General features: G+C 41.0%; 2 protein-coding genes across 5 annotated transcripts; both read right to left on the bottom strand.

Moving 5' to 3' along the window:
• Window positions 1-275: 275 nt before the first annotated feature.
• ZNF684 (zinc finger protein 684) lies at window positions 276-13687 on the bottom strand. Of its 4 annotated transcripts, XM_081144271.1 has the most exons (6): window positions 10433-10561; window positions 9822-10037; window positions 9206-9244; window positions 5004-5130; window positions 4603-4698; window positions 276-3222 (listed from the first exon to the last, which is right to left on the bottom strand). In XM_081144271.1, the coding sequence occupies exons 3-6, from the start codon at window positions 9218-9220 to the stop codon at window positions 2306-2308; spliced, it is 1155 nt and encodes a 384-aa protein (XP_081000397.1). In that variant the 5' UTR covers window positions 9221-9244; window positions 9822-10037; window positions 10433-10561; the 3' UTR covers window positions 276-2305. The 4 variants fall into 4 exon arrangements, with proteins under 4 accessions (XP_081000397.1, XP_081000396.1, XP_081000398.1 ...); XM_081144270.1 differs by lacking the exon at window positions 9822-10037 and having other exon boundaries at window positions 10433-10600; XM_081144272.1 differs by lacking the exons at window positions 4603-4698; window positions 9822-10037 and having other exon boundaries at window positions 10433-10604.
• Window positions 13688-15844: 2157 nt separating this feature from the next.
• EXO5 (exonuclease 5) lies at window positions 15845-21395 on the bottom strand. The gene is made up of 2 exons (XM_081144273.1): window positions 20290-21395; window positions 15845-17362 (listed from the first exon to the last, which is right to left on the bottom strand). The coding sequence occupies exon 2, from the start codon at window positions 17334-17336 to the stop codon at window positions 16227-16229; it is 1110 nt and encodes a 369-aa protein (XP_081000399.1). The 5' UTR covers window positions 17337-17362; window positions 20290-21395; the 3' UTR covers window positions 15845-16226.
• Between the last annotated feature and the right edge of the window lie 1792 nt (window positions 21396-23187).

Raw genomic sequence — 23187 nt, 5'->3', positions numbered from 1 at the left:
AGGAGAAAGGAACGGTGTCTCTCATTTGGCACGGACCTCTCTGGAATGTCACCACACTGGCTCCCAGTGACACCTGCACGGGCACCTCTGGGCGGGCAGGCCGGCCTTCTAAGGCAGGGTCAGGGGGCCCAGGTGTGTGCGGCCCTCCCTCCCGCACCTTTAACTGATGGGAAGCTCCACCCCACTGTCACCCTCTGGCTCCGTCCCCCAACTCCAGCTAATATACTTACTATAGTGTCCATTCGGCCGCGCCTTTGTCTGCTTTACTGTTTCAACAAAGGCGTCCAAGCCCCTTCTTGCAAATAGCTCCAGTCTCGGTGGGGGAATCTCTTGGAATCCTGTCTTTTGATTTTTGGAAAGAAATGCCAAGGATTCTCTCCCAGGACTGATTCATGATTGCTGATTCCCATCCCAGCCCCTCCAACCAACCTTGTAGTGGTATGAGTTTGTGGAGGTTGGTGGAGCAGGTCTGGGAAAATGGTTGAGGAAAGAGAATTCTGGTCACTTTTAAAATAAGTCCTAGAAGGACTTGCTTGCCCTCTTTAACTTCCTTCGCTCCCTTACTCTAAGAGCAGCCAGCTGCTTTGTTATGAGCTGTTCATGTGGTATGGTACGTGGAGAGGTCTGTGTGGCAAAGGGTTGATGTCTCTCACCAGGTAGGAGCTGAGGCCTGCCAATTGCCACATGAGTAAGTTTGGAAGAGGACCTGAGGCCTGCCAATCACCACATAAATGAGCTTGGAAGCATTTCCTTCCCTCTGTTGAGACTTGATGTAGTCTTGTAAGAGACACAGAGCCAGCGGATCCAGTGAAGTCCATGTTCTGGAAGCACTGACTTGTCCACTTTGAATTTCAATATGATGTGTGTGTGTGTGTATGTATACATACATGGCATATATCTACATCTATCTATTTATAGGTATACATATACACTTACAAATATATATATAAATTTAAACCAAGGTCTCTAAGGCCCTACACCATGTTTACTTCAATCCTTTGATCATTCTCTTACAGCTAACTCTCATCAGCCATTCAGCTTTCTTGCTGCTCCTCCAGAATACCAAGGTTGGTTACTCAGAATCTCTGTACATTTCTTCTGCCTGGACTATTCTTCCCCAGGAAAAAGCCAGATACTGCATGGCTGACTCTAAATTCCTTTAGGTGTCTGCTTACCTGTCACTTACCAGTGATGCTTTTCTTAATCATCTCATATAAAAGAACCTCTCTAATTGTTACCACCACTCTGTATACCCTTACTCTACCTTTATTTTCCTCCATAACACTTGTCACTAACAGACCATGTATCTATCGGGTTTTTATTTATCTCCCTCCACACCAGTTGCATTTTTATACACCAATAATGAACTATCAGAAAGGGAAACTATGAAAACAATCCAATTCACAATTGCTTCAACAACAAAAATACCTACGAATAAATTTAACCGCGGATGTAAAAGACCTGTACTTGGAAAATTATAAGAAACTGAAGAAGATACAAATAAGTGGAAACATATACCATGTTCATGGATAGGAAGAATTAACATCATTAAAATGTCCATGCTACCCAAAGCAATCTATAGATTCAACACAATGTTGTATCTTATGTAGATCCATCCATGAAAAAGAACAGGAATATTTGAGTGCAAATGTTTTATTTACATACTTATTTTCCTCAATGGAATCCTATTGTAATACAGAATTGCTTTTTCCCCTCTCAACTGGTATCTTGTTAAATTTTTTGTTTTTGTGTTTACATACACAGGAAAACATCTTTATAACAAGTTTTATAATTAAAGAGGAGACTCTGGGACTCAGTAACACTGCCCATCAAAAGTGCCAGCAAATGGATAAAAATATTTCTGAAATTCATACTACATATTAAACCACATTTCCCCCCTTGCATGTAATTGTTAGGCTTGGAAGAAAAAATGGTGATATTTACTGCAGAAACTCAATAGATATAATTTAATATTATGTATAAACATTTTATACTCATACATAAATGTATCATTTGTTATAAAAATAAAACAATTAGGGATGGTAAATGTAGTTTTCACTGATTCAATTATTTCATTTATGCTTACTTTTGAAGCTCTATGCTCTATTATTTATGATCCAATGTTTTCTGTGATTTTTTTTTCTGTAAAAACTTTATCATCACTTCCAGAACATGATTGGACTTGTCTTTTTATGGAAATCTACTCTTTCCAAATTCATTCTAATTCTTGGAATTCTCCTCACTATGAAAACTCTGCTATTTAATAAGATTTATTTAATATCTAAGCTTTCTCATAAAGTGAATATTATGTATGAATTTTTTGATGTACAATAAGATTTGACTTCTGGGAAAATGCTTTCCCACATTTGTTACATTCATAGGGTTTTTCTCCTGTATGAGTTATCTGATGTCTAAGGAGATGAGACTTCTTGATGAAGGCTTTGCCACATTCGATACATCCATAAGGTTTTTCTCCTGTGTGAATTCTTTGATGCGTAACAAGCACAGATGTGTTGCCAAAGGCTTTGCCACATATGATACAATGGTAGGGTTTCTCTCCTGTATGAAATCTAGAATGTTTATAAAGGGATGAACTATACCTGAAGGTTTTCCCACATTCCTTACATTCAAATGAGTTCTCCAGTGTATGAGATTTCACATGTTGAGTAAAGGAGGAGTTCCACGTGAATGATTTCCCACATTGACTGCATTCGTAAGGTTTCTCTCCAGTGTGAAGTCTCTGGTGGACCAAGAGCTGTGTTTTATGCATAAAGGCTTTCCCACAATCATTGCACACAAAGGGTCTCTCTCCATTATGAATTTTCTGATGAGTTGCAAGGTGTGTCTTCCTGCTATAGGCTTTCCCACAGTCATTACATTCAAAGGGTTTTTTTCTGGTATGATTTTTTTCATGTCTAATTAAATGAAACTTCTTTTTAAAGGCTTTCCCACAGTCCTTGCATTCATAAGGGTTTTCTCCATTATAACATCTATTATAATTAAGTAAATCTAAAGTAGGTTGCAGACTCTTCCCATATGATTTGCATTTATATATTTTTCTTGCATTTATATGATTTTTTCCAGTACGACTTGTGCTCATATTGTAACCATGAAGTCTCTCCATAGTCAGAATTTTATTGAATGTGAACAAAACTGAATTTAAAAAATTCTCTTCGCTTTCCTGGTGCTTCTCTGATTCATCAACAAATGGGCAGTTGGCTTCTAAAAAGGAGTATAATAAAACATTCCTAGTTAAATTTTTTCTGTCAACAGTTACAAAAAGAATTTTGTATGACTTCAAATCTAGTCTCTCATTTTGAAGCAAATCCTATATTTGCCTTGCTCCTGAGCTTTAAGAATAAAACTCTAAAGAGGAAATGGGAGCAGATGAATGACAGTAATGAGAACAGATGGCTTAACTTGTGATTTGTGGAAAGACCGTAAAACAGGCACAAGGTACAGTGAGTAGGGTACAAAGGAAGTCAAAGGGTGCTCAACAAGGGTGCATGGTTAGCTCACAGAATGAAGAGAACCCATTGTGGAGATCTAATTAATAGATAGGTTAACCAGGAGAACAAAAAACAAGGGAGTTAAGGGAAAGTATCAGAGGAAAAACTAGACTTGCAGGAGGCCAATCAGAATCAGAGTCCTCACTACCTAATTTCTAGATTACCCTATTAGGATAGCTCCCTATTTCCCTCATTCACATCTCTTTTTGTTCTTAATCACCTGGCACAATGTCAGGAACATTCTTATGTCTCCAGTCCTCTAACTCCATCCAAACCACAACTGAGAGGTATCTGTAGACAGGGCTCCAACTTGACTACAGCTGGGATTCATTCTCCCCTGTACTTGCTTGTAAGCCCAGGAACACAAATGTCCAAACAGGTCATCCAAAGCCAAATCATCCTTAGCCCAAGCACAGATTCTGTCTGCAGGCTATCATTTTTATTCTGGCTGGGTTTCTCTATATGAAAACTATGTGCTGTATTTGTATTTGACAAGAACTGCTTTTGTATCCTCTTTTAATCTGCCTAACAAACGAATCCCCAGAAAGCTGTCTTGGTTCTGAAGTCACACTTTTTTATGCCTATCCTCAAAATCTCATAAATCCCAAATCCATTGCTCCATTAAAAGAAGAAGATGATGACAAAGACAAAAACAGGAAGAGGGGGTTATAAATCCCTGTTTCTGAGATTCCTTCCATGTGGAGTTTTAGTACAAAACCCTTAGCCTCTTGCTCCATGCCTTATCTTTCTCTCTGGAGCTAGACTGAGTAGTGGGCTATAGACCTTAATACACATGTGTTTATAGAGTGGTTCTAAGTGTAGGTATTGGGTTTCTGTCTTCTCCCACTTCAGCCAATGGAAAGCAACATCCCATGTTACATCAATCAACAACAACCAACTGAAAATTCCAGAGTAATTAGCCTGGTGAACAAACTATGCGATATAATGAATTCACTCATGGTTTCTAAGATGCATTCCTCTAGTCCTCAACAAATACCTTCTGTTCCAAGGATTCTAGACTCTAAATAACTACAATCTGTCCCTCACTGACCAATTCTAAAGACTCCCATCTATCTGGTTTTCTCTCACTCACCAGGGTGGCTCCAATGTGGGTTCTCTCCCTCTACCATCTGCAGCTCTTGTTCTTGCTCCACCTTGAAGATCACTTTTGTTTTGGTAAGTGGACCCCCTGTTCATGGGAAACAACACATAATAGGGAACAAGGTGCTAAGGACAAACAACCTCACAACTCAGGTGTGCCTCCTTGAGTCTCAGGGCCTGTAAAGGATGACAGAAAGACTCTTCTCCATTTGGCACGTAGGAGCACAAACAGACTATCTGATCCCCAAAGGGGATGAAGAATCTTTGATCACTAAAACTCAGGGCCAAACTTAATAAAGCTTTGGAATGTTCACAGCTTTCACAAGTCTTCAAGAAAGGGCACTATTAATTCATTCTTAGTTACAATGAAAAGTTACCGCCCACTGTCCTTACCCACTGAGATGAGGTTTCTAAAGTTCTCCAACATCACATCCCAATACAAGGTTCTCTGATCACAGTCAAGCAGCTGCCACTCCTCTGAGGTGAAGTCCACAGCCACATCCTGGAATGTCACTGATCCCTGTAACAGCACATTGATCTTGAAACTAAAGTGTGAATCTTTTGGGACTTGCAAGAGAATCATGTCAGCCTCATATGGTCATATTATGTTCACTGTTGAGTTTTCAGAAAGTTATATGTGATAACTACTGCATGTTTGATTCAGAAATAGACTCTGTGATAGAAACAAAAATCATGTTTTAAAATATTTAACTAGTGCCAGGACAATTCAATGGGGAAAAGTATAGCCTTTTTTACAAATGGTGTTGGGACAACCGGATATACACATGCAAAATAATAAAATTGGATACCCCTCCCACACATACCTCACATCATATACAAAAATAAACTAAAAAAATTTAGGTAAGAGTCCTAAATGTAAGACCTAAAACTAAAAACTCTTAGAAGAAAACATAGGAGTAAATTTTTGTGACCTTGGATTAGCCAGTGGTTCTTAAATATGACAGAAAAAAAGTATGACAAAAGAAAAAATAGATAAGTTGGAATTCATCAAAATTTTAAAATTTTGTGCTTCAGAGGACACCATCAAGAAAATGAAATGACAACACAGAATGGGAGGAAATATTTGCAAGTCATATATCTGATGAGAGACTTGTATCTAGAATATAAAAAGAACTCTTATAACAACAATATAGAGACAACCCAATTTAAAAACAGGCAAAGGATTTAAACATTTCTCCAAAGACATATATAGTCCATAAGCACATGAAAAGATGCTCAACATCATTAGTTATTAGTAAAATGCAAGTCAAAAGCACAATGAGATATCACTTCACACACACTAGGGTGGCTAAAATTAAAGACAGCCCAGCCGGGCGTGGCTCAGCGGTTGAGCATCGACCTAGGATCCAGGTGATCGGGGTTCAATTCCCGGTCAGGGCACATGCCCGGGTTGCAGGCTGCAGCCGATCAATGACTCTCATCATTGATGTTTCTATCTCTCTCTCCCCCTCTCCTTTCCTCTCTCTGAAATCAATAAAGATATATTTAAATTAAATTAAAGACAGACAATGAAAGGTGTTAGCAAGGATGTGGAGAAACTGGAACTCATACATTGCTGGTGGGATTGTAAAACTGTGCAGCAACTAAGGAAAACAGTTTGGCAGTTCCTCAAAATGTTTAACATAGAGTTATCATATGATCCAACAATTTCTCTTAGGTATATACCCAAGAGAATTGAAAATACATGCCCACACAAAAACCTGTGCACAAATGTTCACAGCAGAATTACTAATAATAGCCAAAAAGTGAAATCAATATGGGTATTCATCAACTAATGAATGGATAAACAATAATGCCCATGATGCAATATTCAGCAATAAAAAGGTATTTACAACATACATGAAAATATTGTGCTGGGCGAAAGAAGTCAGTTACAAATGATCACATATTATATGAGTCCATTTGTATAAAATGTTCAGAATAGGCAAATCCATAAAGAAAGTAAATAAATTAGGGCTGTGGGAAGGAAGAAATGGGTATTGGGTTTCTTTTCAGGGTAATGAAATTAAATAGTGGTAATAGTTTCACAATTCCATGAATATAACGAAACTGGTGAATTGTATACACTTTAAACAGGTCAATTTTTAATATGCAAATCATAGCTCAACAAAATTATTCCAAAATATTGCTTATATATTCTTCATTCACTCACTCATAAAATATTTAATGAGGACCAGATACTGTACTAGAGATGCAAAAAAGAAAACTATTACTGTCCTCAGAGTTCTTACAGTCTATTTGACACTACAAAGTAAACATGTAAGTGCAATAAGATGTTACAGGAACTATAAGGTTAACATACCAGACTCGCATAAGCATAATAAAATAGGGAGATATGGATTTTTGTTAATATGATAAAATATATCCTCTGAACCATAAAGCCAAAATCATATTTAATTAACTTAAACTGAAAAAAAAAAGGCATTTGGCTACATGTCTATCACAGAGAGTTAAGACCATCTAGAGTAGGGGAAAGCAGGGGTCAGCAAACTACAAAACATAGACTGGCCTCCCATTTCTGTAAATAAAATGTTACTGGAACGTAGTTACATTCATTTACCTCAGCCATAAGGTCAAACCTGTGTAGTTTCCACAGAGGCTAAATGGCCTTCAAGCCTAAAATATTTACTATCTGGCCCTTGAAAAATTTAAGAGACTAGGTAGGGTTTATCCCAAGAATACATAGATAGCTCAATATTGGAAAATGTAGTAGAAAGTCTCTAAATTGCTATACTAGAGAAGATAAAATATATAATTTTATTGACAGGTATTAAAAAAGGATATGGTAAAAAAGTTCCCCATTTACGAAAACAATCTTCACAAGCTAAAAATTCTTAACTCGATTAAAAACAAAACCAAAAAACAACTATCTCAGAACACAAGAGGAAACAGTGAAAGCATTCCCATTAAAAACGGGACAAAAAATTTTGGCTAGCAATTACATTCAAAATTATAATTACTAGAAGTCCTGTCCATTGCACTAAGATTTAAAAAAAAAAAAAAAAGGAGACATACGTATTGAGCAGTCAGGGACAAACTCCATTTGAAGAGTTTATGATTATCTAATTGGAAAATCTAAGAATCATCTAAAAACCTCTTGGACTTAATAAGAGTTCTGTAAACTGACATACAGTCATGTGCTGCATACTGATGTTTGCATCAATGACTGACCACATAGACAATGGTGATCCCATAAGATTATAATGGAGCTGAAAAATTCTGATCACCTAGTGACATTGTAGCCATTATAACCTCATAGTGCCACGCACATTACTCGTGTTTGTGATGATGCTGGTGTAAACAAACCTATTGCACTACCAGTCATATAAAAGTATAACATATAATTATGTACATATAATTATATTATAACATATAATATTTGATAATGATAATAAACTACTGTTACTGGTTTGTGCATTTATTATACTATACCTTTTATTGTTATTTTAGATACTCTTTCTACTTATTAAAAAGTTTTCTGTAGAACAGTATGCCATGTTATGCTGGCAGTAGCCTCATACATTTCATGATCCAATATCTCTTGATCGAATCATTTTCTCTTGTGCTTGGTTTAATCTCATGTTTATACAGTGATGTGATGTACAGACTTGTAGCCTAGGAGCATCAGGCTATACCATCTAGCCCACACATGTAGGTTTGTGTAAGTATACTATATGATGTTCACAAAATGACAAAATCGCTTAATGACGCATTTCTCAGTTGTAAGTGGTGCATGACTGTAAAGTCAAACAGATTAATCCATACTTTCCTATATAACAAAATAGTCAATAAGAAAATATAATGAATAATATCCATACCATAGCCACATGTAAGAATAAACATTACAAAAAATGTACAAGAATTACAATAATAAAAGTATAAAACTGTAATGAAGGACCTATAAAAAAATTAAATAAATGAAGGACTCATTATTGAAAAGTCATTCTCTCCAAAGTAATCTAAAAGTATAATGCAATCACAATAAAAATACCTAACACACACTCCTTCAGGGACCTTGACATGATTTTAAAATGCACATAAGAGAAAATGCTCAAGAATAGCTAGTTGGAGACCCTGAAAAAGGTACAAGGGTACCTTTTACTTATTTTTCTGGATAAACATTAAAAGGGCTTATCTAGTGCTGCTTAGCACTGTGTTCTCTATTTACTCTAGGGAACATTGTAAGAAAGGCATAGGAAATCTGATGTTATAATTATCACAGGGCTCTTACAGTGAAAGTTTTAAATAATATCTCTAAGATATTTCTTCAGAGAACTGTGCCAGGAATAACTTTACTTATCTGGGGTACTGTTTTGCTTTATCTTCACAGACAATGCCAATACTTTAACTGGTTGGTTATCCATTTTCTATGATGGCCAGAAATACTGGGTACACAAATGCAGCTCAAATTTATTCCAACTATGTGCAGACCCTGTGACTTGAATATTAACTTATCCATTTTCTAAATTTCCTTTTGGACCTAATCTAGTCAATCTACATTTCCCCTGACTATACATTTCCTTTTTATATGGATTTTTGAGAGATTTAAATGACTGAATAAAGGGATGCCTTACCTGGAAGTTGATCATTTTCTGCAACTCTTGCGTGGAGATCTATGAAAGTGAAAATGGGGAAGTGAAGAGGATATTAAAAACCAGGACTGAGATGTAGAACCCTGCTCAATCAGAAAGGAGGCACCCACACTGCAGCCTCAGAAAATGCCACCCACTGGGAAAATGTTTCTAACAAGTCAGAAAAGCCCCTGTTTTATAAGTACCAATCTCTACTTGTGATTCTGTTATGAATATATGGATGTGGTACATTTCTGTCCTACTGAACTAACAGCAAGTTGTTAACCTTTGAACCAGTGGCATGTTTCTCCCCAGAAATTTATCCTAAGGAAATAATAATGAATGAGTTAAAAGGCTAACTAAAAGCCTGGTCTCTTCCCAGCCGGTGTGCTCAGTTGGTAGAGCCATCAGACCATGCACCAAGAGGTCACCAGTGCGATTGATTCCTCGTCAGGGCACATGCCTGGGTCAGGGGGCATGCAGGAGGCAGCCAATCAATGACTCATCATTGATATATTTCTCTCTCTCTCTCCCTCTCCCTTCCTCTCCCTAAAATCAATAAAAAATACATATATTTTTTAAAATACCGACAAGTCGAAATTTACTCAGCAGTACTTACTTCTCAAATATTTCAAAAGAAGAATAAATCCAACTCTTTGTTTTTTGCAGGGTGCTATCTTCCAAAAAAGAATGAAATTTGGAGAACACTCATCTGGATTTAAATCTCAGCTCTTCCGCTTACTAAGCTGTGTGAGTCTAGCCGAGTAACTTCACCGCTCTCAGCTTCAGTTAATTCATATGTAACAGTGACTTCAGGTGATGGTTGTGAGAATGCCTTAATAAGAGAACATAGCAGTTTCTCTGGAACTGCTTTCCTCCCAGATTCCCTGAAATGGTCCAACATTTCCTGCTGCAGGCTCTAGTAGTTCTAACGGTGCTCTTGTCACCAGGAAGGGTACAGTCTGATGCACAGACTCCGGCACAGTGACCTTTACCAACGATGGCAGGAATGCAAACTGAGCGAGCCCCTGCCCCTGCCCCAGCCCCACCCGGGATCTAGGAACCCACGAGTGGCAGCCGGAGCCCCGCGCTTGCTGTCTCAGAATTACTCCAGACATCCAAACCCAGTCACCGCACGTGCGGGTTGTTAAGTTGTGCCTTCGGTTGGGTAAGCCAATAAGCCGGCCCCTGTCTTTCTCCCCGCCCTTCCCTTAGTCTGCAGAGTCGTACCTGTCAGCCTTTGACCGCCAAGCGCCCAGCTCCGGCTCGAAGTCCTAGATCGGTTTACAGAGATCTCCCAGAGATTCGGGGCGCAACACCCGCTGTCACGCCTCACAGATCCTAAGATCACAGAACGCTGGCTACCGCCCCACTGCGCGTGTGCGGAAGTAATCGCCCACCTAGAGTTCCCAGGCTCCCCCGCGGTGTAGGCCATCCACCCGAAACTACATTTCCCATAAGGCCCGTGGAGCTCGTTTCCGGAGAAAGTTAGATGTTTTTTACCTCATTTTGGGGAGATCCGTGGATTTGTATCTATGGCGCCGCCTTGAGAGCCATGCTCATTTTTTAAAGTGTCGGCAGCACTGAGGTATCACTCGACGTCCTGACCCCCGGGTAATATCAGGGGGGCCTGATCAAGGCCGGGATCCTAGGTGGTCTTGTCGCCTGTCGGCTGCCTCCCCCGGCTCAGGGCCCCGGCTGTGGCTGCCGGCGCACGGGTGCGGCCCGCGGCTCAAAATGGAGTCCGTTATGCTAAATCCATGCTTGCCGCAAAAAAAGCAGGTGTACATATCATTTTTGTTTAAAATAGATATCTGAATTTTTAAACACTGGAAAATCTAAATCAGCAGTATGCTGTGAGAATAATTTACCCTTACTCAGTTCGGTTTCTTCTAGGAATGCAGTAGCTTAGGTCAGGTTGATGAAGAGGGCCCAACGAAGGAGACGGGATGAATAATCCGTGAGGCAGATGGAAAAGTAGGAGAGTCTGGATCTGAAAAATCACGGGAAGACAATGCTTCAGGAAGAAGGGTTGGTCCGCTGTGTGCAATGCTGCTGATAGGTCAGCTACAACAGAACTAAGACTTGATCCTGGCGTTTAGCAGCGTGGAAGTTGCTGAAACGTGGCGTTTTAGGGTGGTGGCGGAAGTCTGACAAGATGGGATAAAAGGATGGGAGGAGACGAAGTGGAGAAAGCAAGTACGGACATTATTTTAAGAAGTTTTGCATTTTGAAGAGCAGAAAAGTAAAGCTGTGTTTGCATGTGGGTTATGGGTCCAGAAATTTTTTTAATTGATTTGAGAGACGGGGAGGAAGAGAGAGAAACATCGGCTTGTTCCACTTATTTATGAATTCATTGGTCGATTCCGGTACGTGCCCTGACCGAGGATCCAACTTGCGGCCTTGACGTGGGGAGGACCTCTGACCAACGGAGCTACCGGCCAAGGCCAGAATTTTTTTTTAAGATGGAAGAAATTACAAGTATTTTTGTATCATAATAAAAATGGTACAGCAGAGAGGGGGAAACGGACAATACAGGAGAGACAGGGCAGTTACAGGAGGAGAGTCCTTGAGGAGAGAAGGGATGGAATTCAGTACCCCAGCAGAAGGATCAGTTGTGAGAATGTGGACAATTCATCCACTGAAACAAAAGGGGAGGCAGAGCTCACAGGTACAGATGCAGATGGGCGGGCAGATGTGGTGGTGAGAGAATTAGGATGTCCTCTCCTGAGTGCTTCTGTTTTCTCAGTGAAATAGAAAGCTGAAAGTGAAGATAGGAAGGTATTGGAGGTCGGAGGAGAGAAACCATAAGAAATACTGCACTACATTGATTCTAATACACCTTTTTTTCATATGTCAACATCTGTGAAGTTGCTGTCTTATAAGTGATGACATGCCGTAGTGTAACTGGCACTTTTTCTTTCATAGTAGTATGTAAAATAATGATACATCTTATAATCGATGACATCTGAGATTCTAATGTTACTGAGGAATATGGAAGAGTGAATGAATTAAGGAAATGTATTATTGTTGCCTGGCAGCATTAAGAGCCCACTTGAAATTAGTAATCATTGACGTGACTGGCATTCTCAATGTCATAGACATATTTTTATATCTCATCTATAAAAAAATCCTGTCTTGACCTATATCCCACTTAAGCATCACTCCATTTCCTAGTTTTCCTTCACTGAGAATTTTCTCTAAAAAGTTGCTTATTGCTGCCTACGTTTTCTCACCTCCCGTTTTCTCCTCAGTCCAATGTAATTGGCTTATTGATCCTAACTGCTTTCCTGAAACTGCTCTTGTCAAGTTATTGATGAAATTCCAGTTGGAAATTTAAATGGAACCCCTGTCCTCATCATATGAGACCTCCAGAGCATTCAACAAAGTTGAAATAATATCTTCTTTGTGAGGTTTCTAGAGCATCTTACAAAAACTAGTTTCTCCCACCTCACTAAGACTATTTCTCTATTTCTCTTTTACTGAATACCCTTCCTGTATTCCAGATCCAAATGTTGGAATACTAAAGGGTTTGGCTTTGGGCCTTTTCTTTTTGCAGTTCTCAACAAATCGATTTCATTTGGTCTCGTGGCTTTAAAAACCATTTATATGACAATGACTGACAAAGTTTTATCTTCAATCCTCACCTCTTCCCTCAGCTTCAGACCCCTGATTCCTTATGTCCACCTGAAATCTCCCCTTGGTATCTAAAAGCCACCTCCAACTTCACATGTCCAAACCAAACTTTTAATTCCTCCCTCCACCCATCCCAGCAAACACTTCTCTTAGTTCAGTAAACACACCGTCATCAACCTGGTCAATCAAGCAGAATTTTAGGAGCCATCCTTGATTTATTTTGTTCCTTTTCCTTTCTATCTCTCATAGTATATATGTTCTATGAGGGCATCTATTTTTGTTTGTTTCTGTGATACTGTGATTTATAAGAAAATATGTATTTCATCTTCTTCCCTGTTTCTGGCTCAGAGCTCCTAAAACTCTTGAAATTTCCTAAGCAATGAGAGTGATAATTCTCTTTTATGTTAATGAGGTGACTTTTGGACTTCACCTAAGGATGGGGGCTAGTTGCCAGGAGAACCAATCATGTGACTTAGAGGGTTGAAACTTTCAGTCCCACCCCTGACCTCTGGGGAAGGGAGAGAGGCTGGAGGATGTTAATCAACAATGGTCAATGATTTAATCAGTCATGCCTATGTAATGAAGCCCCCACAAGAACCCAAAAGAATGGGGTTCAGAGAGCTTCTGGGCTGGTGAACACGTGGAGGTTCAGGATCAGTGGCAAGCCCAGAGAGGGAGGGCATGAAAGCTCTGTATTCTTTCCCTTATACCTTGCTTTTCTATCTGGCTGTTCCTAAACTATATTCCTTTATAATAAACTGATAATCTAGTAAGTACAATGTTTCTCTAATTGAACATGAGGAGGGAGTCCTTGGAACTTCCAGTCTATAGCCTGTAGGTCAGAAGCACAGGTGACAACCTAGATTTGCAATTAGCATCTGAAGTGGAGGGGGCGCAAACTTACAGGATTGAGCACTTAACCTGTGGGATCTGATGCTATCACCAGGTAGATAGTGTCAGAACTCAGCTGAATTGTAGGACACTCAGTTGGTGTCAGAGAATTGGTCGGTGGTGGAGAAAAAATCACACACACATTAGAATTGGTGTGAGTGTAATTTTACTTCTGTTCATGACATTATCTCCATAGCCTGGCACATAATAGGTGCTAAATAATTTGTGAATACTGAATAAATGTGAAACTGTTTATAGCTTCATCCTCTTAAGTGCATTATGGAACTTGTCTGGCTCAGCATCTTGAACCTATAGATCAATTTGGGGAAAATTGGTATCTTAACAGTACCATTTTCCAATCCATGAGCATGGTATATCTCATTTCTTTAAGTCTGCTTTAATTTCTCTCAGCAATGTTTTCTAGTTTTTGGTGTAAAGCACTTGTGTATTTTTTGGTCATAAATATCCATTTCATATTTTTGATATTCACAAGGAAAAATGAAATTATTCGACATGTGAAGGCTACAAACCAAGGAAGTATTTGTAGAAAACATCATCAGTGATCCTGAGGTGATCCCAATTACAGATGCCTCAACTATTCTGTGAGAAGCCATAAGGCAATAACCAGGAGATGTTAACCTAAAAAGTAAAGATTTGAGAGCTTAGGGAATTACTGGTTTACAGAAATGCTGGATTCTGACAGGGTTACTGTCTGAAGCCAGCTGATTTTCTCATTTTCCTCTTCTTAAAACTTCTAGTATAAATGTTACAGAACCCTGAGCAAGTTCTTCTCTTGAACACTATTAGCTTAATACTGTTTATTCCATAAGATCCAGTTTACTATGCCCCCAATTTGATGTCAAACTTCCTAGGGCCTAGAATAACATACACTGCATGAAGCTTAACATCAGCAAGAAAAGTTTACAGCATAATGGTTAAGAGCATAAGCAGTGCGGTCAGACATATTTGGTTACAGTCAATCACTTTCAAACTGTGGGATCTTAGACAAGTTTTATAAGTCTTCTGAGCCTCAGTTCCCTCACCAGGGATAACAATGAATACATAGATTTAATCATAAAAAGTGCTTAGCACAGTGCCTGGCACATAACATTCACTCCATAAGTGGGAAGAATTATTATCACAAGGTTCCCATTGTCAATGAGAAAAGAGGATGTGTATAGTTCAGAAGGCCTCCAGAGGTAACCTATGGTATCTCCTATAAATGTCCAGGTTTTACCAGTTCATGTATAACAGTTACAGTAACAATATTCACCATGTTTTGCTGGCTCTTGGCCTTCCACTTAATATAGAAACTCCATCCCTGCCAACTGCTCTCCCCCTCCGTCCACTTCTGCCAATTCTCTAGTAGTGTCTCCATAAACAAGCCTTCACCTTCTAGATGATGTCCCGATCACTCTTTCCTCTAGCCCCTTTGGTGATGTTTACAGCTAAGGGCTCCCCTGCCTTCTAAGATATACTGAAATTCCTCTCCACTATCTTTACATCTTCCTTTCAATGTTTTTATTTTTGTTTTTCACTTTATAAAAAGGGTAATACCATATGTGTGTGTGTGTGTATGTAAATAACCTTTTGGGACTTATTTTTTTCACTTAATATTGTGCTGCTAAGATTCAGCCACATTGTTGCATGTACCATTGTAGCTCATTTGTTTTGGCTGCTGTACCACATCATCCACTCTTCTGATGATGGGCACCTGGGTAGTTTCCAGGTTTAGGTTTCACTATTGTGAAAGTGCTACAAAGTATATTCTTGTTCATATTTCCTGTTGTGTAAGAGTTTTTTTTAACATATACCTAGGAGTGGTAATATTGGGTTGTACAGTGTAACTGCTACTTCATGTATTATATTTGTCATATCTAACATTTTCATTTTATGATTTTCTGTTCCTGCTTAATATTCCCTTATTTCTTTGAGCATATTTACTATGATTATTTAAAATGCTTGGTCTGCTCATTCCATTAATTCCACTTCAAAAATATGTTTATGTATGTACTTAAAGACTTAGAATAGCATACACACAATCATTTACAATGGTCACCTTTGAAGGATTGAAGTTATGGGGAAAACCATATGCACACACAAAAAAACATTAACTGACCTGGCAGTGTTTCATTTTATTTTATTATATAAAATGTAGAAAGCCTTAATTGAGAAAAAATAAGGACGAAACTTAACAGAAGTTAAAGAATCTTCTTAGGAAAGCAGTGATTGCTGAAGGACACCTTTGTTCCAGCCATGACGAGCGTCTGTCTTCTTGGCAATCTATGCCAAAGCCCCAAGTATAGTATAATCCCAGATCTCTCCCACTCACCCGAGCCTTGGTCCTAGATTTGAATGGTTAGAGGTTGAGAAAATATGAAAAGAACCAAAATAAAATACTCTCCATGAAAGCCCAGCTCAGCAACTGGTCCTCTTTTACTCTACTGAGTACATCAGAAGCAGGAAGGGTCAAAGTCCCTTAAGGCATAACTTCTTTTCATTTGGTTTTGGCCTGGGGCTCTAGCACGGAGCTATGCACCCCACCACCCTTCCTCCACTCACAGATATCTGCATAGTTGCATGTCCGGCATTTCCAAGCCTCCTCTACATCAACCCCTTGAGGCTCTCGGTGGCCCATCCAGTAGGCCACATAGTGCTGCACTTTGCCTCTCAGCTCCTTCTCTTCAAAGGCCACGATCTCTGAACCCAGCACAGTGGCAGTCTCTTGGTGGATATAGTCAATCTTCAGAATGTCAATGACTGGAAGGTCAGACAGTGTTAAAGACAAGATGACCAGTTCCATGAGGTCACCCAAGGACATCACAGAGAAGCCTCCCTGCTGAGCATGCCTCAGCACTGAAGGTCCCAGTGGCTTTTCTGGATGCAATTTTGTGTGGTGGATTAGGCTAGCAGTGGTCACTTTCCCTTGTACCATAGCATCAAAGATATATTTGTACAGGCTGACTTGAAAACGGTCTTTTTTTTTCTGAGCTTCCAGAGGGAGCATGGGGCGTCTGCGTGTCTTGAGTTCAACCAGTTCCAGTTCCCCCTTGGGTGTATAGTGAAGCTCATCAATCACTCCAACAAGAAGCACACCCTCCACTTCTCCAAACACTGGAAACTCTCTGATGCGCCCTTCTGACTGCAGGGTAGGAATCATTGATAACATATTCAGAAACTTAATTCCCCACGCATCTTCTTTGCTGGTGGTGGGGACAGTCACAAGATCATGAACTTCTAGTTCTCTAGCCAGGTGAATGCTGGCACCAGTGTCCAAAACAGCTGCCTTCTCAGGTGCCAAGAAACCAGGAAGCTCCTTCCCATATACCATTTGCTGTTCACACCAGTTCTGAGTAGACAGGTCAGTCACATACAAATACTTAAGGTGGAATCGCTCCATGGGTGATGAGACATCCAATCCTCCTTTCCACTTTGGTAAGCTTATGGGCTTGCCATCCTTCCCAGGGAGTTCAGAAGAAGGGCCAGGCTTGCTAAGTGAAGCACTTGCCTGTTGGGTATCTTCCAGGTCCAGAAATTCCGAGTCACTCAAGTCTGAGAACCCTGAGGCCTCTGCTGACACCGCTTCTTCTTCCCCAGTCTCTGCCATGGCACAGCTCTGGACTGGGCTAGGCCCTGCACATCATGTTAGAGAAATGCATTATCCAAATAAGTAAAAAGAATTATAACTAATTATTTACATTCCTTAAAGAAGCCTACTTGTTTACAATCAATTAGTAATGCTACAGAGTTGTAGTACAGGTACAATTTACAATAATAGGGCCCCCTGTATCATCCATGTATGAACGCTTGAAAATTTTTTTAAGTGAAAAATAGCTTTATTCCTGAATCTGGCACTAACATATTATGTGTGACTTTAAGCAAATCACCTTCCTTGGCCTCAATTTCTTCATTTAAAAGATTTGAGTTTGCCTTTTCTGCTTCAAAATTCTACTGACTTGGCACATTGTTTCATTATTTTAAGTGAATACAGATCTTTGTAAATGTTGGAACAATGTTTGACAGTTTGCCATGGATCACTTCCACAATTCCATTGATACAAAATCCTTGACTATGAAAATAAATCTCAACTACAAAATGTTCTTGAGAAAAATCAGCTCCACAATGGCTGTTTTTAAATGTAGTTTGCAAGAACAAAATTGCAACTATTGACACAAATGGATCTACTCATACACAAAGTAATAGCCTGAAGTAACAAGAGAGGATGTTCACAGAGACATGTGGAAATCAGTTGCTTTTTACACTTTAGATATGTTAAGGAAATGGCAAGGACAAAAAGCTCCTGGTGGGTTTTACTTTATCCTTACTGACTGTATAAATTATATTCCTAACATTTTTATTTTCTCCCTCCACAAGACATTAGCTTATGATGGAAAATATCTGTCAATAAGCACTATTAGTATCAATAATATAATCAATTATATAAATAATAGTGATATTCATTGTGCAATTATCATGTGCTACAAAGTGTTTCACACGCCATATCTCACCATTCTACCACAGGACAGGTACTTTAAAAAAATTTTATTATGAAAAATTTCACACATACAGAGAAACAAAAAAACAGAACCATGAATACCCATATAATGTACACACCATCTAGATAAACAACTGTTGACATGTTGTTGCCTTTGCTTCTTTCATGTGTGCTGCTTTTTTTTTCCTTTTGGCTGAACTATTTTAAAGTAAACTACAGACATCATAACACTTCAAATATAAATATGTACATTCTCCTACATCAACTACAATACTATTATCACATCTTACAAAATCAGTAATTCCCTAACACTCTGGTCCATAATCAAGCTTCTTCAGCTGCCCTAAAATGTCTTTGATAGCTTTTCTTTAAACCGGGAAACAAAGACCACACGTCTCCTTTGACTGCTTTGTCTCTCAGGTATTTTTAATCTTAAGAAACTAGGCAAATTTTCTTGTGAAGATACTCGTTTGAAGCCTTCCTCCTAACCTCACATATCTAACCTTGCATAGAGAGAAAACAAAACAAAGTATACCCAGTCCACTAGTATGTGACTTTGGGTGCCAGAAAAATAAATAATTTGACACAGAATTTAAGCCAATTGAGGTAACTATGGGCCATTTCCTCCCTCTATTCTAATAAGCAACAAGTAAGCTGAATGCACCAACTCCCAGGTTTAAAGCTTAAGAATTGATGCCTTGAAAACGGTATACTTGAATAGAAATAAAACAGAGAAGATGCACATTGCACAAGTGTCTGAAACTGTAAATGTGCCTTAAATGATGATAGCTTCAAAATGAGTAATGTTATATGGAGCATTAAGTCTCTGAAGGTTGGACAGAATCTTTACCCTCTACCAAGAAACTAAAGTTAAATGGCAATGAGCAGGTATACTTTGGGGTTTCCACCCCCAACCCACCACCACCACCACCCCACACCAGAGACAGGGCACTAAATCCAAATCAGCTGACCTCGAAAATATTTCATTTCAAATATCTAGACCTGGGCTGTTCAATATGTAGCCACCAGCCACAGATTACTAAACTTAAATAAAATTAAATAAAATTTAAAACTCATTATCTCAGTTGCATTGAGCACATTTCAAGTGCTCAGTAGCTACATGTAGCTAGTGGGTACCACGTTATAAGGCACAGATACAGAACAGTTCCCTGATCGCAGAAAGCTCTATTGGACAGTACTGTTTTAGATTATTTCATGTTCATGTATTAACTGTCCGAAGAGAGAGTATGCTCTTGAAAGGTAAGGGCTTCCTACTTGTTTTTTCATACATTGAGGAGAGTAGCCCTAAACAGGTTAAGTAAAATGTTTTGTGGAAAATACACAAAGCGAGGGTGGGGGGGTGAGGTGCATTCTCTGTAGAATTATTCATCTAAAAGAAAACAATACACTGGGGATTGGCAATTTAGACTCAGATGTGCAGCTTGGACTTTCCTATGCAGAAAAAACCCCAACAAGAGCATGATGCAGTGCACTGCCTCCCAAAATGCAGTTTGAATCTTCTTGACATGGGATGATTTTACATGGTACATTGATCAACATTTTTAGATGTACCTTAGAATAAATGTAGTTATTAAAGCATCCATCAAATGTATAATTTCATAGGTAGTGTTTCTTAGAGAAGTTTGATTTTTAACTAAATTAAAAATACGGAAATAACAATAAAGATAGTACATAGGTATGGCAAAAATCATTAGGTGGCAGGTGAGTGAGATGTTTGGGACACACCAGCGTAGTGTCTAGAGTCTGGGGAATCCTACAGATCTGGATTCTTAACCTGATCCTGACTAGGTCAGTAGTATTTGGTAGAATGCTTCTTGCTTTAGGGAGTACTCTTGGGCAAGTTTTCCTGAGGCTACTGATACATCTTTAAAATTAGAGTATTCCTTCAAACTGTACTCAGTTACCCAACTGATTAAGTGATACAACAGTATACATATTGGCACTGAACAAATGTGGGTCTTCTTCCCCTTCCCAACGAAGAGACAGTGTATCAATTCCCTCTGACAAAGCAGATTACACTTGAGCAGAGAGGAAAACCACTCACCTGGGACTTGGTTGGCCTTCCTCCCCACAGGGCGAGAGGAATGCTGAAATGACAAGGCTGGGGGAGGGGAGAGGAGCTCTGAAAGGCCAGGTCTGCATCCAAGGCTCCAGGTTAGCAGCTCTGGGCTTGCTGTGGGAGAACGAGGACTTCGGTCCTTTCTCACCCGACCAACCCCTCACACTGGCGGTTCCTCCTCTGTGACCCGCACTGCACAAGCCTCTCTCCAGGGGCAAGTCCTCCGCGACTCCTCCAATCTCCCCAGACCCTGGATGCAGCTACTTCATCCAATCCCTGTTCCTGGCAAGCAAAGGGATGAAAAATAACCAAGGTCCCCCCGGAGCTCCGCGGTCGGTTCCCTCTTCCAGCCCCAAGCTCAGAGGAGAAGCTCGGGCAGGGACCGCAGGTCACGGTGCCGCCTGCGCGGCCTCAGCGTCCGACTGGCTCGGAGCAGCCGGGCTTCGGGCTCCGGGGACGTTGGCCTGCAGGAGGTGCCTTTCCACGGGCCCCACACCGCGGCCCCCGGGAGTTCCACGCTTGCCCTGAGGTTGCCGAGCGCTTCCGACAATGTCCTGGAGGAGTTGGGGACGGCAGCAAGGGGTCGCCGGCCTCCGGAAGGGGTCCCAGCGGAGCGCAGGGTCTCCCGAGGGTGAAAGGTCCAGAAACTACAGGAGCCCGGCCCGCGCGGGCAGAGGGGACGAGCCGCCGCCACCCGGGGAGGCGGGGGCGGGACGCGGCGACGGCGGGGAAGGACCCCTGAGCTCCAAACGCAGCCCCTCAGTCCGCCACCCGCATTCGCCCGCCTTCCCCGAACCTCGGACCCTCCTGCGAATCCCGGCCTGCGCCCCGCTCCGCCGCGGCCTCGGAACGGCTCCGGGACTCGACCAGGACCCGCAGGAGCGCGCGGGCCGAAGCCCTTCCCTTCCAGGCCCCGCACGGAGCGGGGCGAGCTGCGCGTCCGGATGCCCCGCGGCCGCCCAAGCGCCGCCCCCTCCCGGAAGCCTCGGCGCCGCCGGGTCCTCGCGGCGCTGCGGGTGGGCGAGGGTCCCTCCGGCGGCGGCGCAGGGACCGGAAGCGCGGTGCCCCCGGGCCGGCCCCCTGCGCGCCGCGGGCTGCGCTCGTGGTTTCATCGGGAGCCGAGCTGCGCTGTCGCTCCACCTAGAGGCGCCCCCTCTGGCCGGGCGTCCCGGCTGCTGCCCCGCGCGTGCCCGAGGAAGGCCTGGACGCGTCCCTTTCTCCCCGCACGTGGCCTAGTCCGGTAAGAGCTGCGTCTTGGCTTTGCCACCTTGGGTGCTGTATCTCCCTGCACCATGATTTGCAATGTGGTTTTTTAAAAAAAAGCCAGAATGAAGACACAAGGGACAGAGGTGACAAATGGAGAGAAAACTGCCTGGGTTTTCCAAAGCACTTTAGGTCCTAGTCCCGGTCCGCTGTTAGAATGTATTACAGCCCCTGGATTACATGAGATAGTCCATTATCTCTCTAATAACATCCCCTTTGAGACTTAAATTGCCCCAGCTGACTTCTGTTATTTGCAACCTAAAGAGTTCCAACTAATACACGGGTGGGCAAAAGTAGGTTTGTAGTTTTAATGCAAATAAATAATACAAGAATAAACTGTTTCATGTACTCACAACTGTAGACCTACTTTGCCCACCCTGTACATTCAGTTTAAAGCCCATATGGGAAGGAGAAAAGTGAATGGAGAATCATGAACATTTTAATAAAATTTTACCAGATTGAAAAATGAACACATACAAAATCACTGTGGTCGTGACCTTGCTCAGTTTTCACAACATAATAAGCAATGTTAACTAATTCATGCTCTCACTCATAGCTTATTAATTAGAAAGCCATGTCCTACTTCTTTTGTCTCCCAGGGACTAGAACAGCTGGTGGAAAAGTGTCTTCTCCTTTTGTTCCTGAGACTTTGATGGGCTTGGCTATTAGATAAGATACAGATTCCACTCTGGCTCCAGGGATGTCATGTGCTGATCCAGCTCAGCCAGTACTTCCAGGCTATGTTACTGTGACAGGCTGACACAGGTGGCTGATAGGGCTGCCAGTCTAAGACATGGAGTTTAAGACATGGAGTTTAAGACATGGAGTTCAGCACCAGACATGGAGTTTTATATCTTGCTGGTGGAAAATAAATTGGTCCAACCTCTATGAAGGTCAATTTGGCAATATCCATCATACAAATGCACACACTCTAGCACTGAAATTCCAGTTTTAGAAATTTACCCTACATGTATACTTACATATGTGAGAAGTAAAAATATATGACTATTCATCTCATCATATAAACAAAAGATTAGAAATTCAAAAGTCCATCTGTAGTGCACTGGCTAAGTAAAAGTACATTCAGCCCTGGCCAGTGTGGCCCAGTGGTTAGAGTGTCAGCCTGTACACCAGAGGGTCATGGGTTCAATTCCAGGTCAAGGGCATGTACCTGGGCTGCAGGTTCAGTCCCCAGGCCAGTCAGGCAAGTTTGGGACACAACCAACCAGTGTGAGACACACATCACACATCAATGTTTCTCCCTCTCTCTCTCTCCCTTCTCCCTTCCCTTCCACTCCCTGAAAATCAATGGAAAAAATATCCTTGTTGCCCAGCCAGGCATGGCTCAGTGGTTGAGCATCGACCTAGGATCCAGGTGATCGGGGTCCGATTCCCGGTCAGGGCACATGCCCGGGTTGCAGGCTCAATCCCCAGTCGGGTGTGCAGGAGGCAGCCGATCAATGACTCTCTCATCATTGATGTTTCTATTTCTCTCTCTCCCTCTCCTTTCCTCTCTCTGAAATCAATAAAGATATATATATTTTTTTAAATCCTCAGGTGAGGATTAAAAAATTTTGTATTAAAATAAATATTTAAAAAAATAATAAAGTACATTCAAAA

Source organism: Miniopterus schreibersii (genome assembly GCF_964146895.1).
Source record: "Miniopterus schreibersii genome assembly, chromosome: 8".
In the NCBI taxonomy this organism is placed as follows: domain Eukaryota; kingdom Metazoa; phylum Chordata; class Mammalia; order Chiroptera; family Miniopteridae; genus Miniopterus; species Miniopterus schreibersii.
This window is presented reverse-complemented; position numbering and strand designations above follow the sequence as displayed.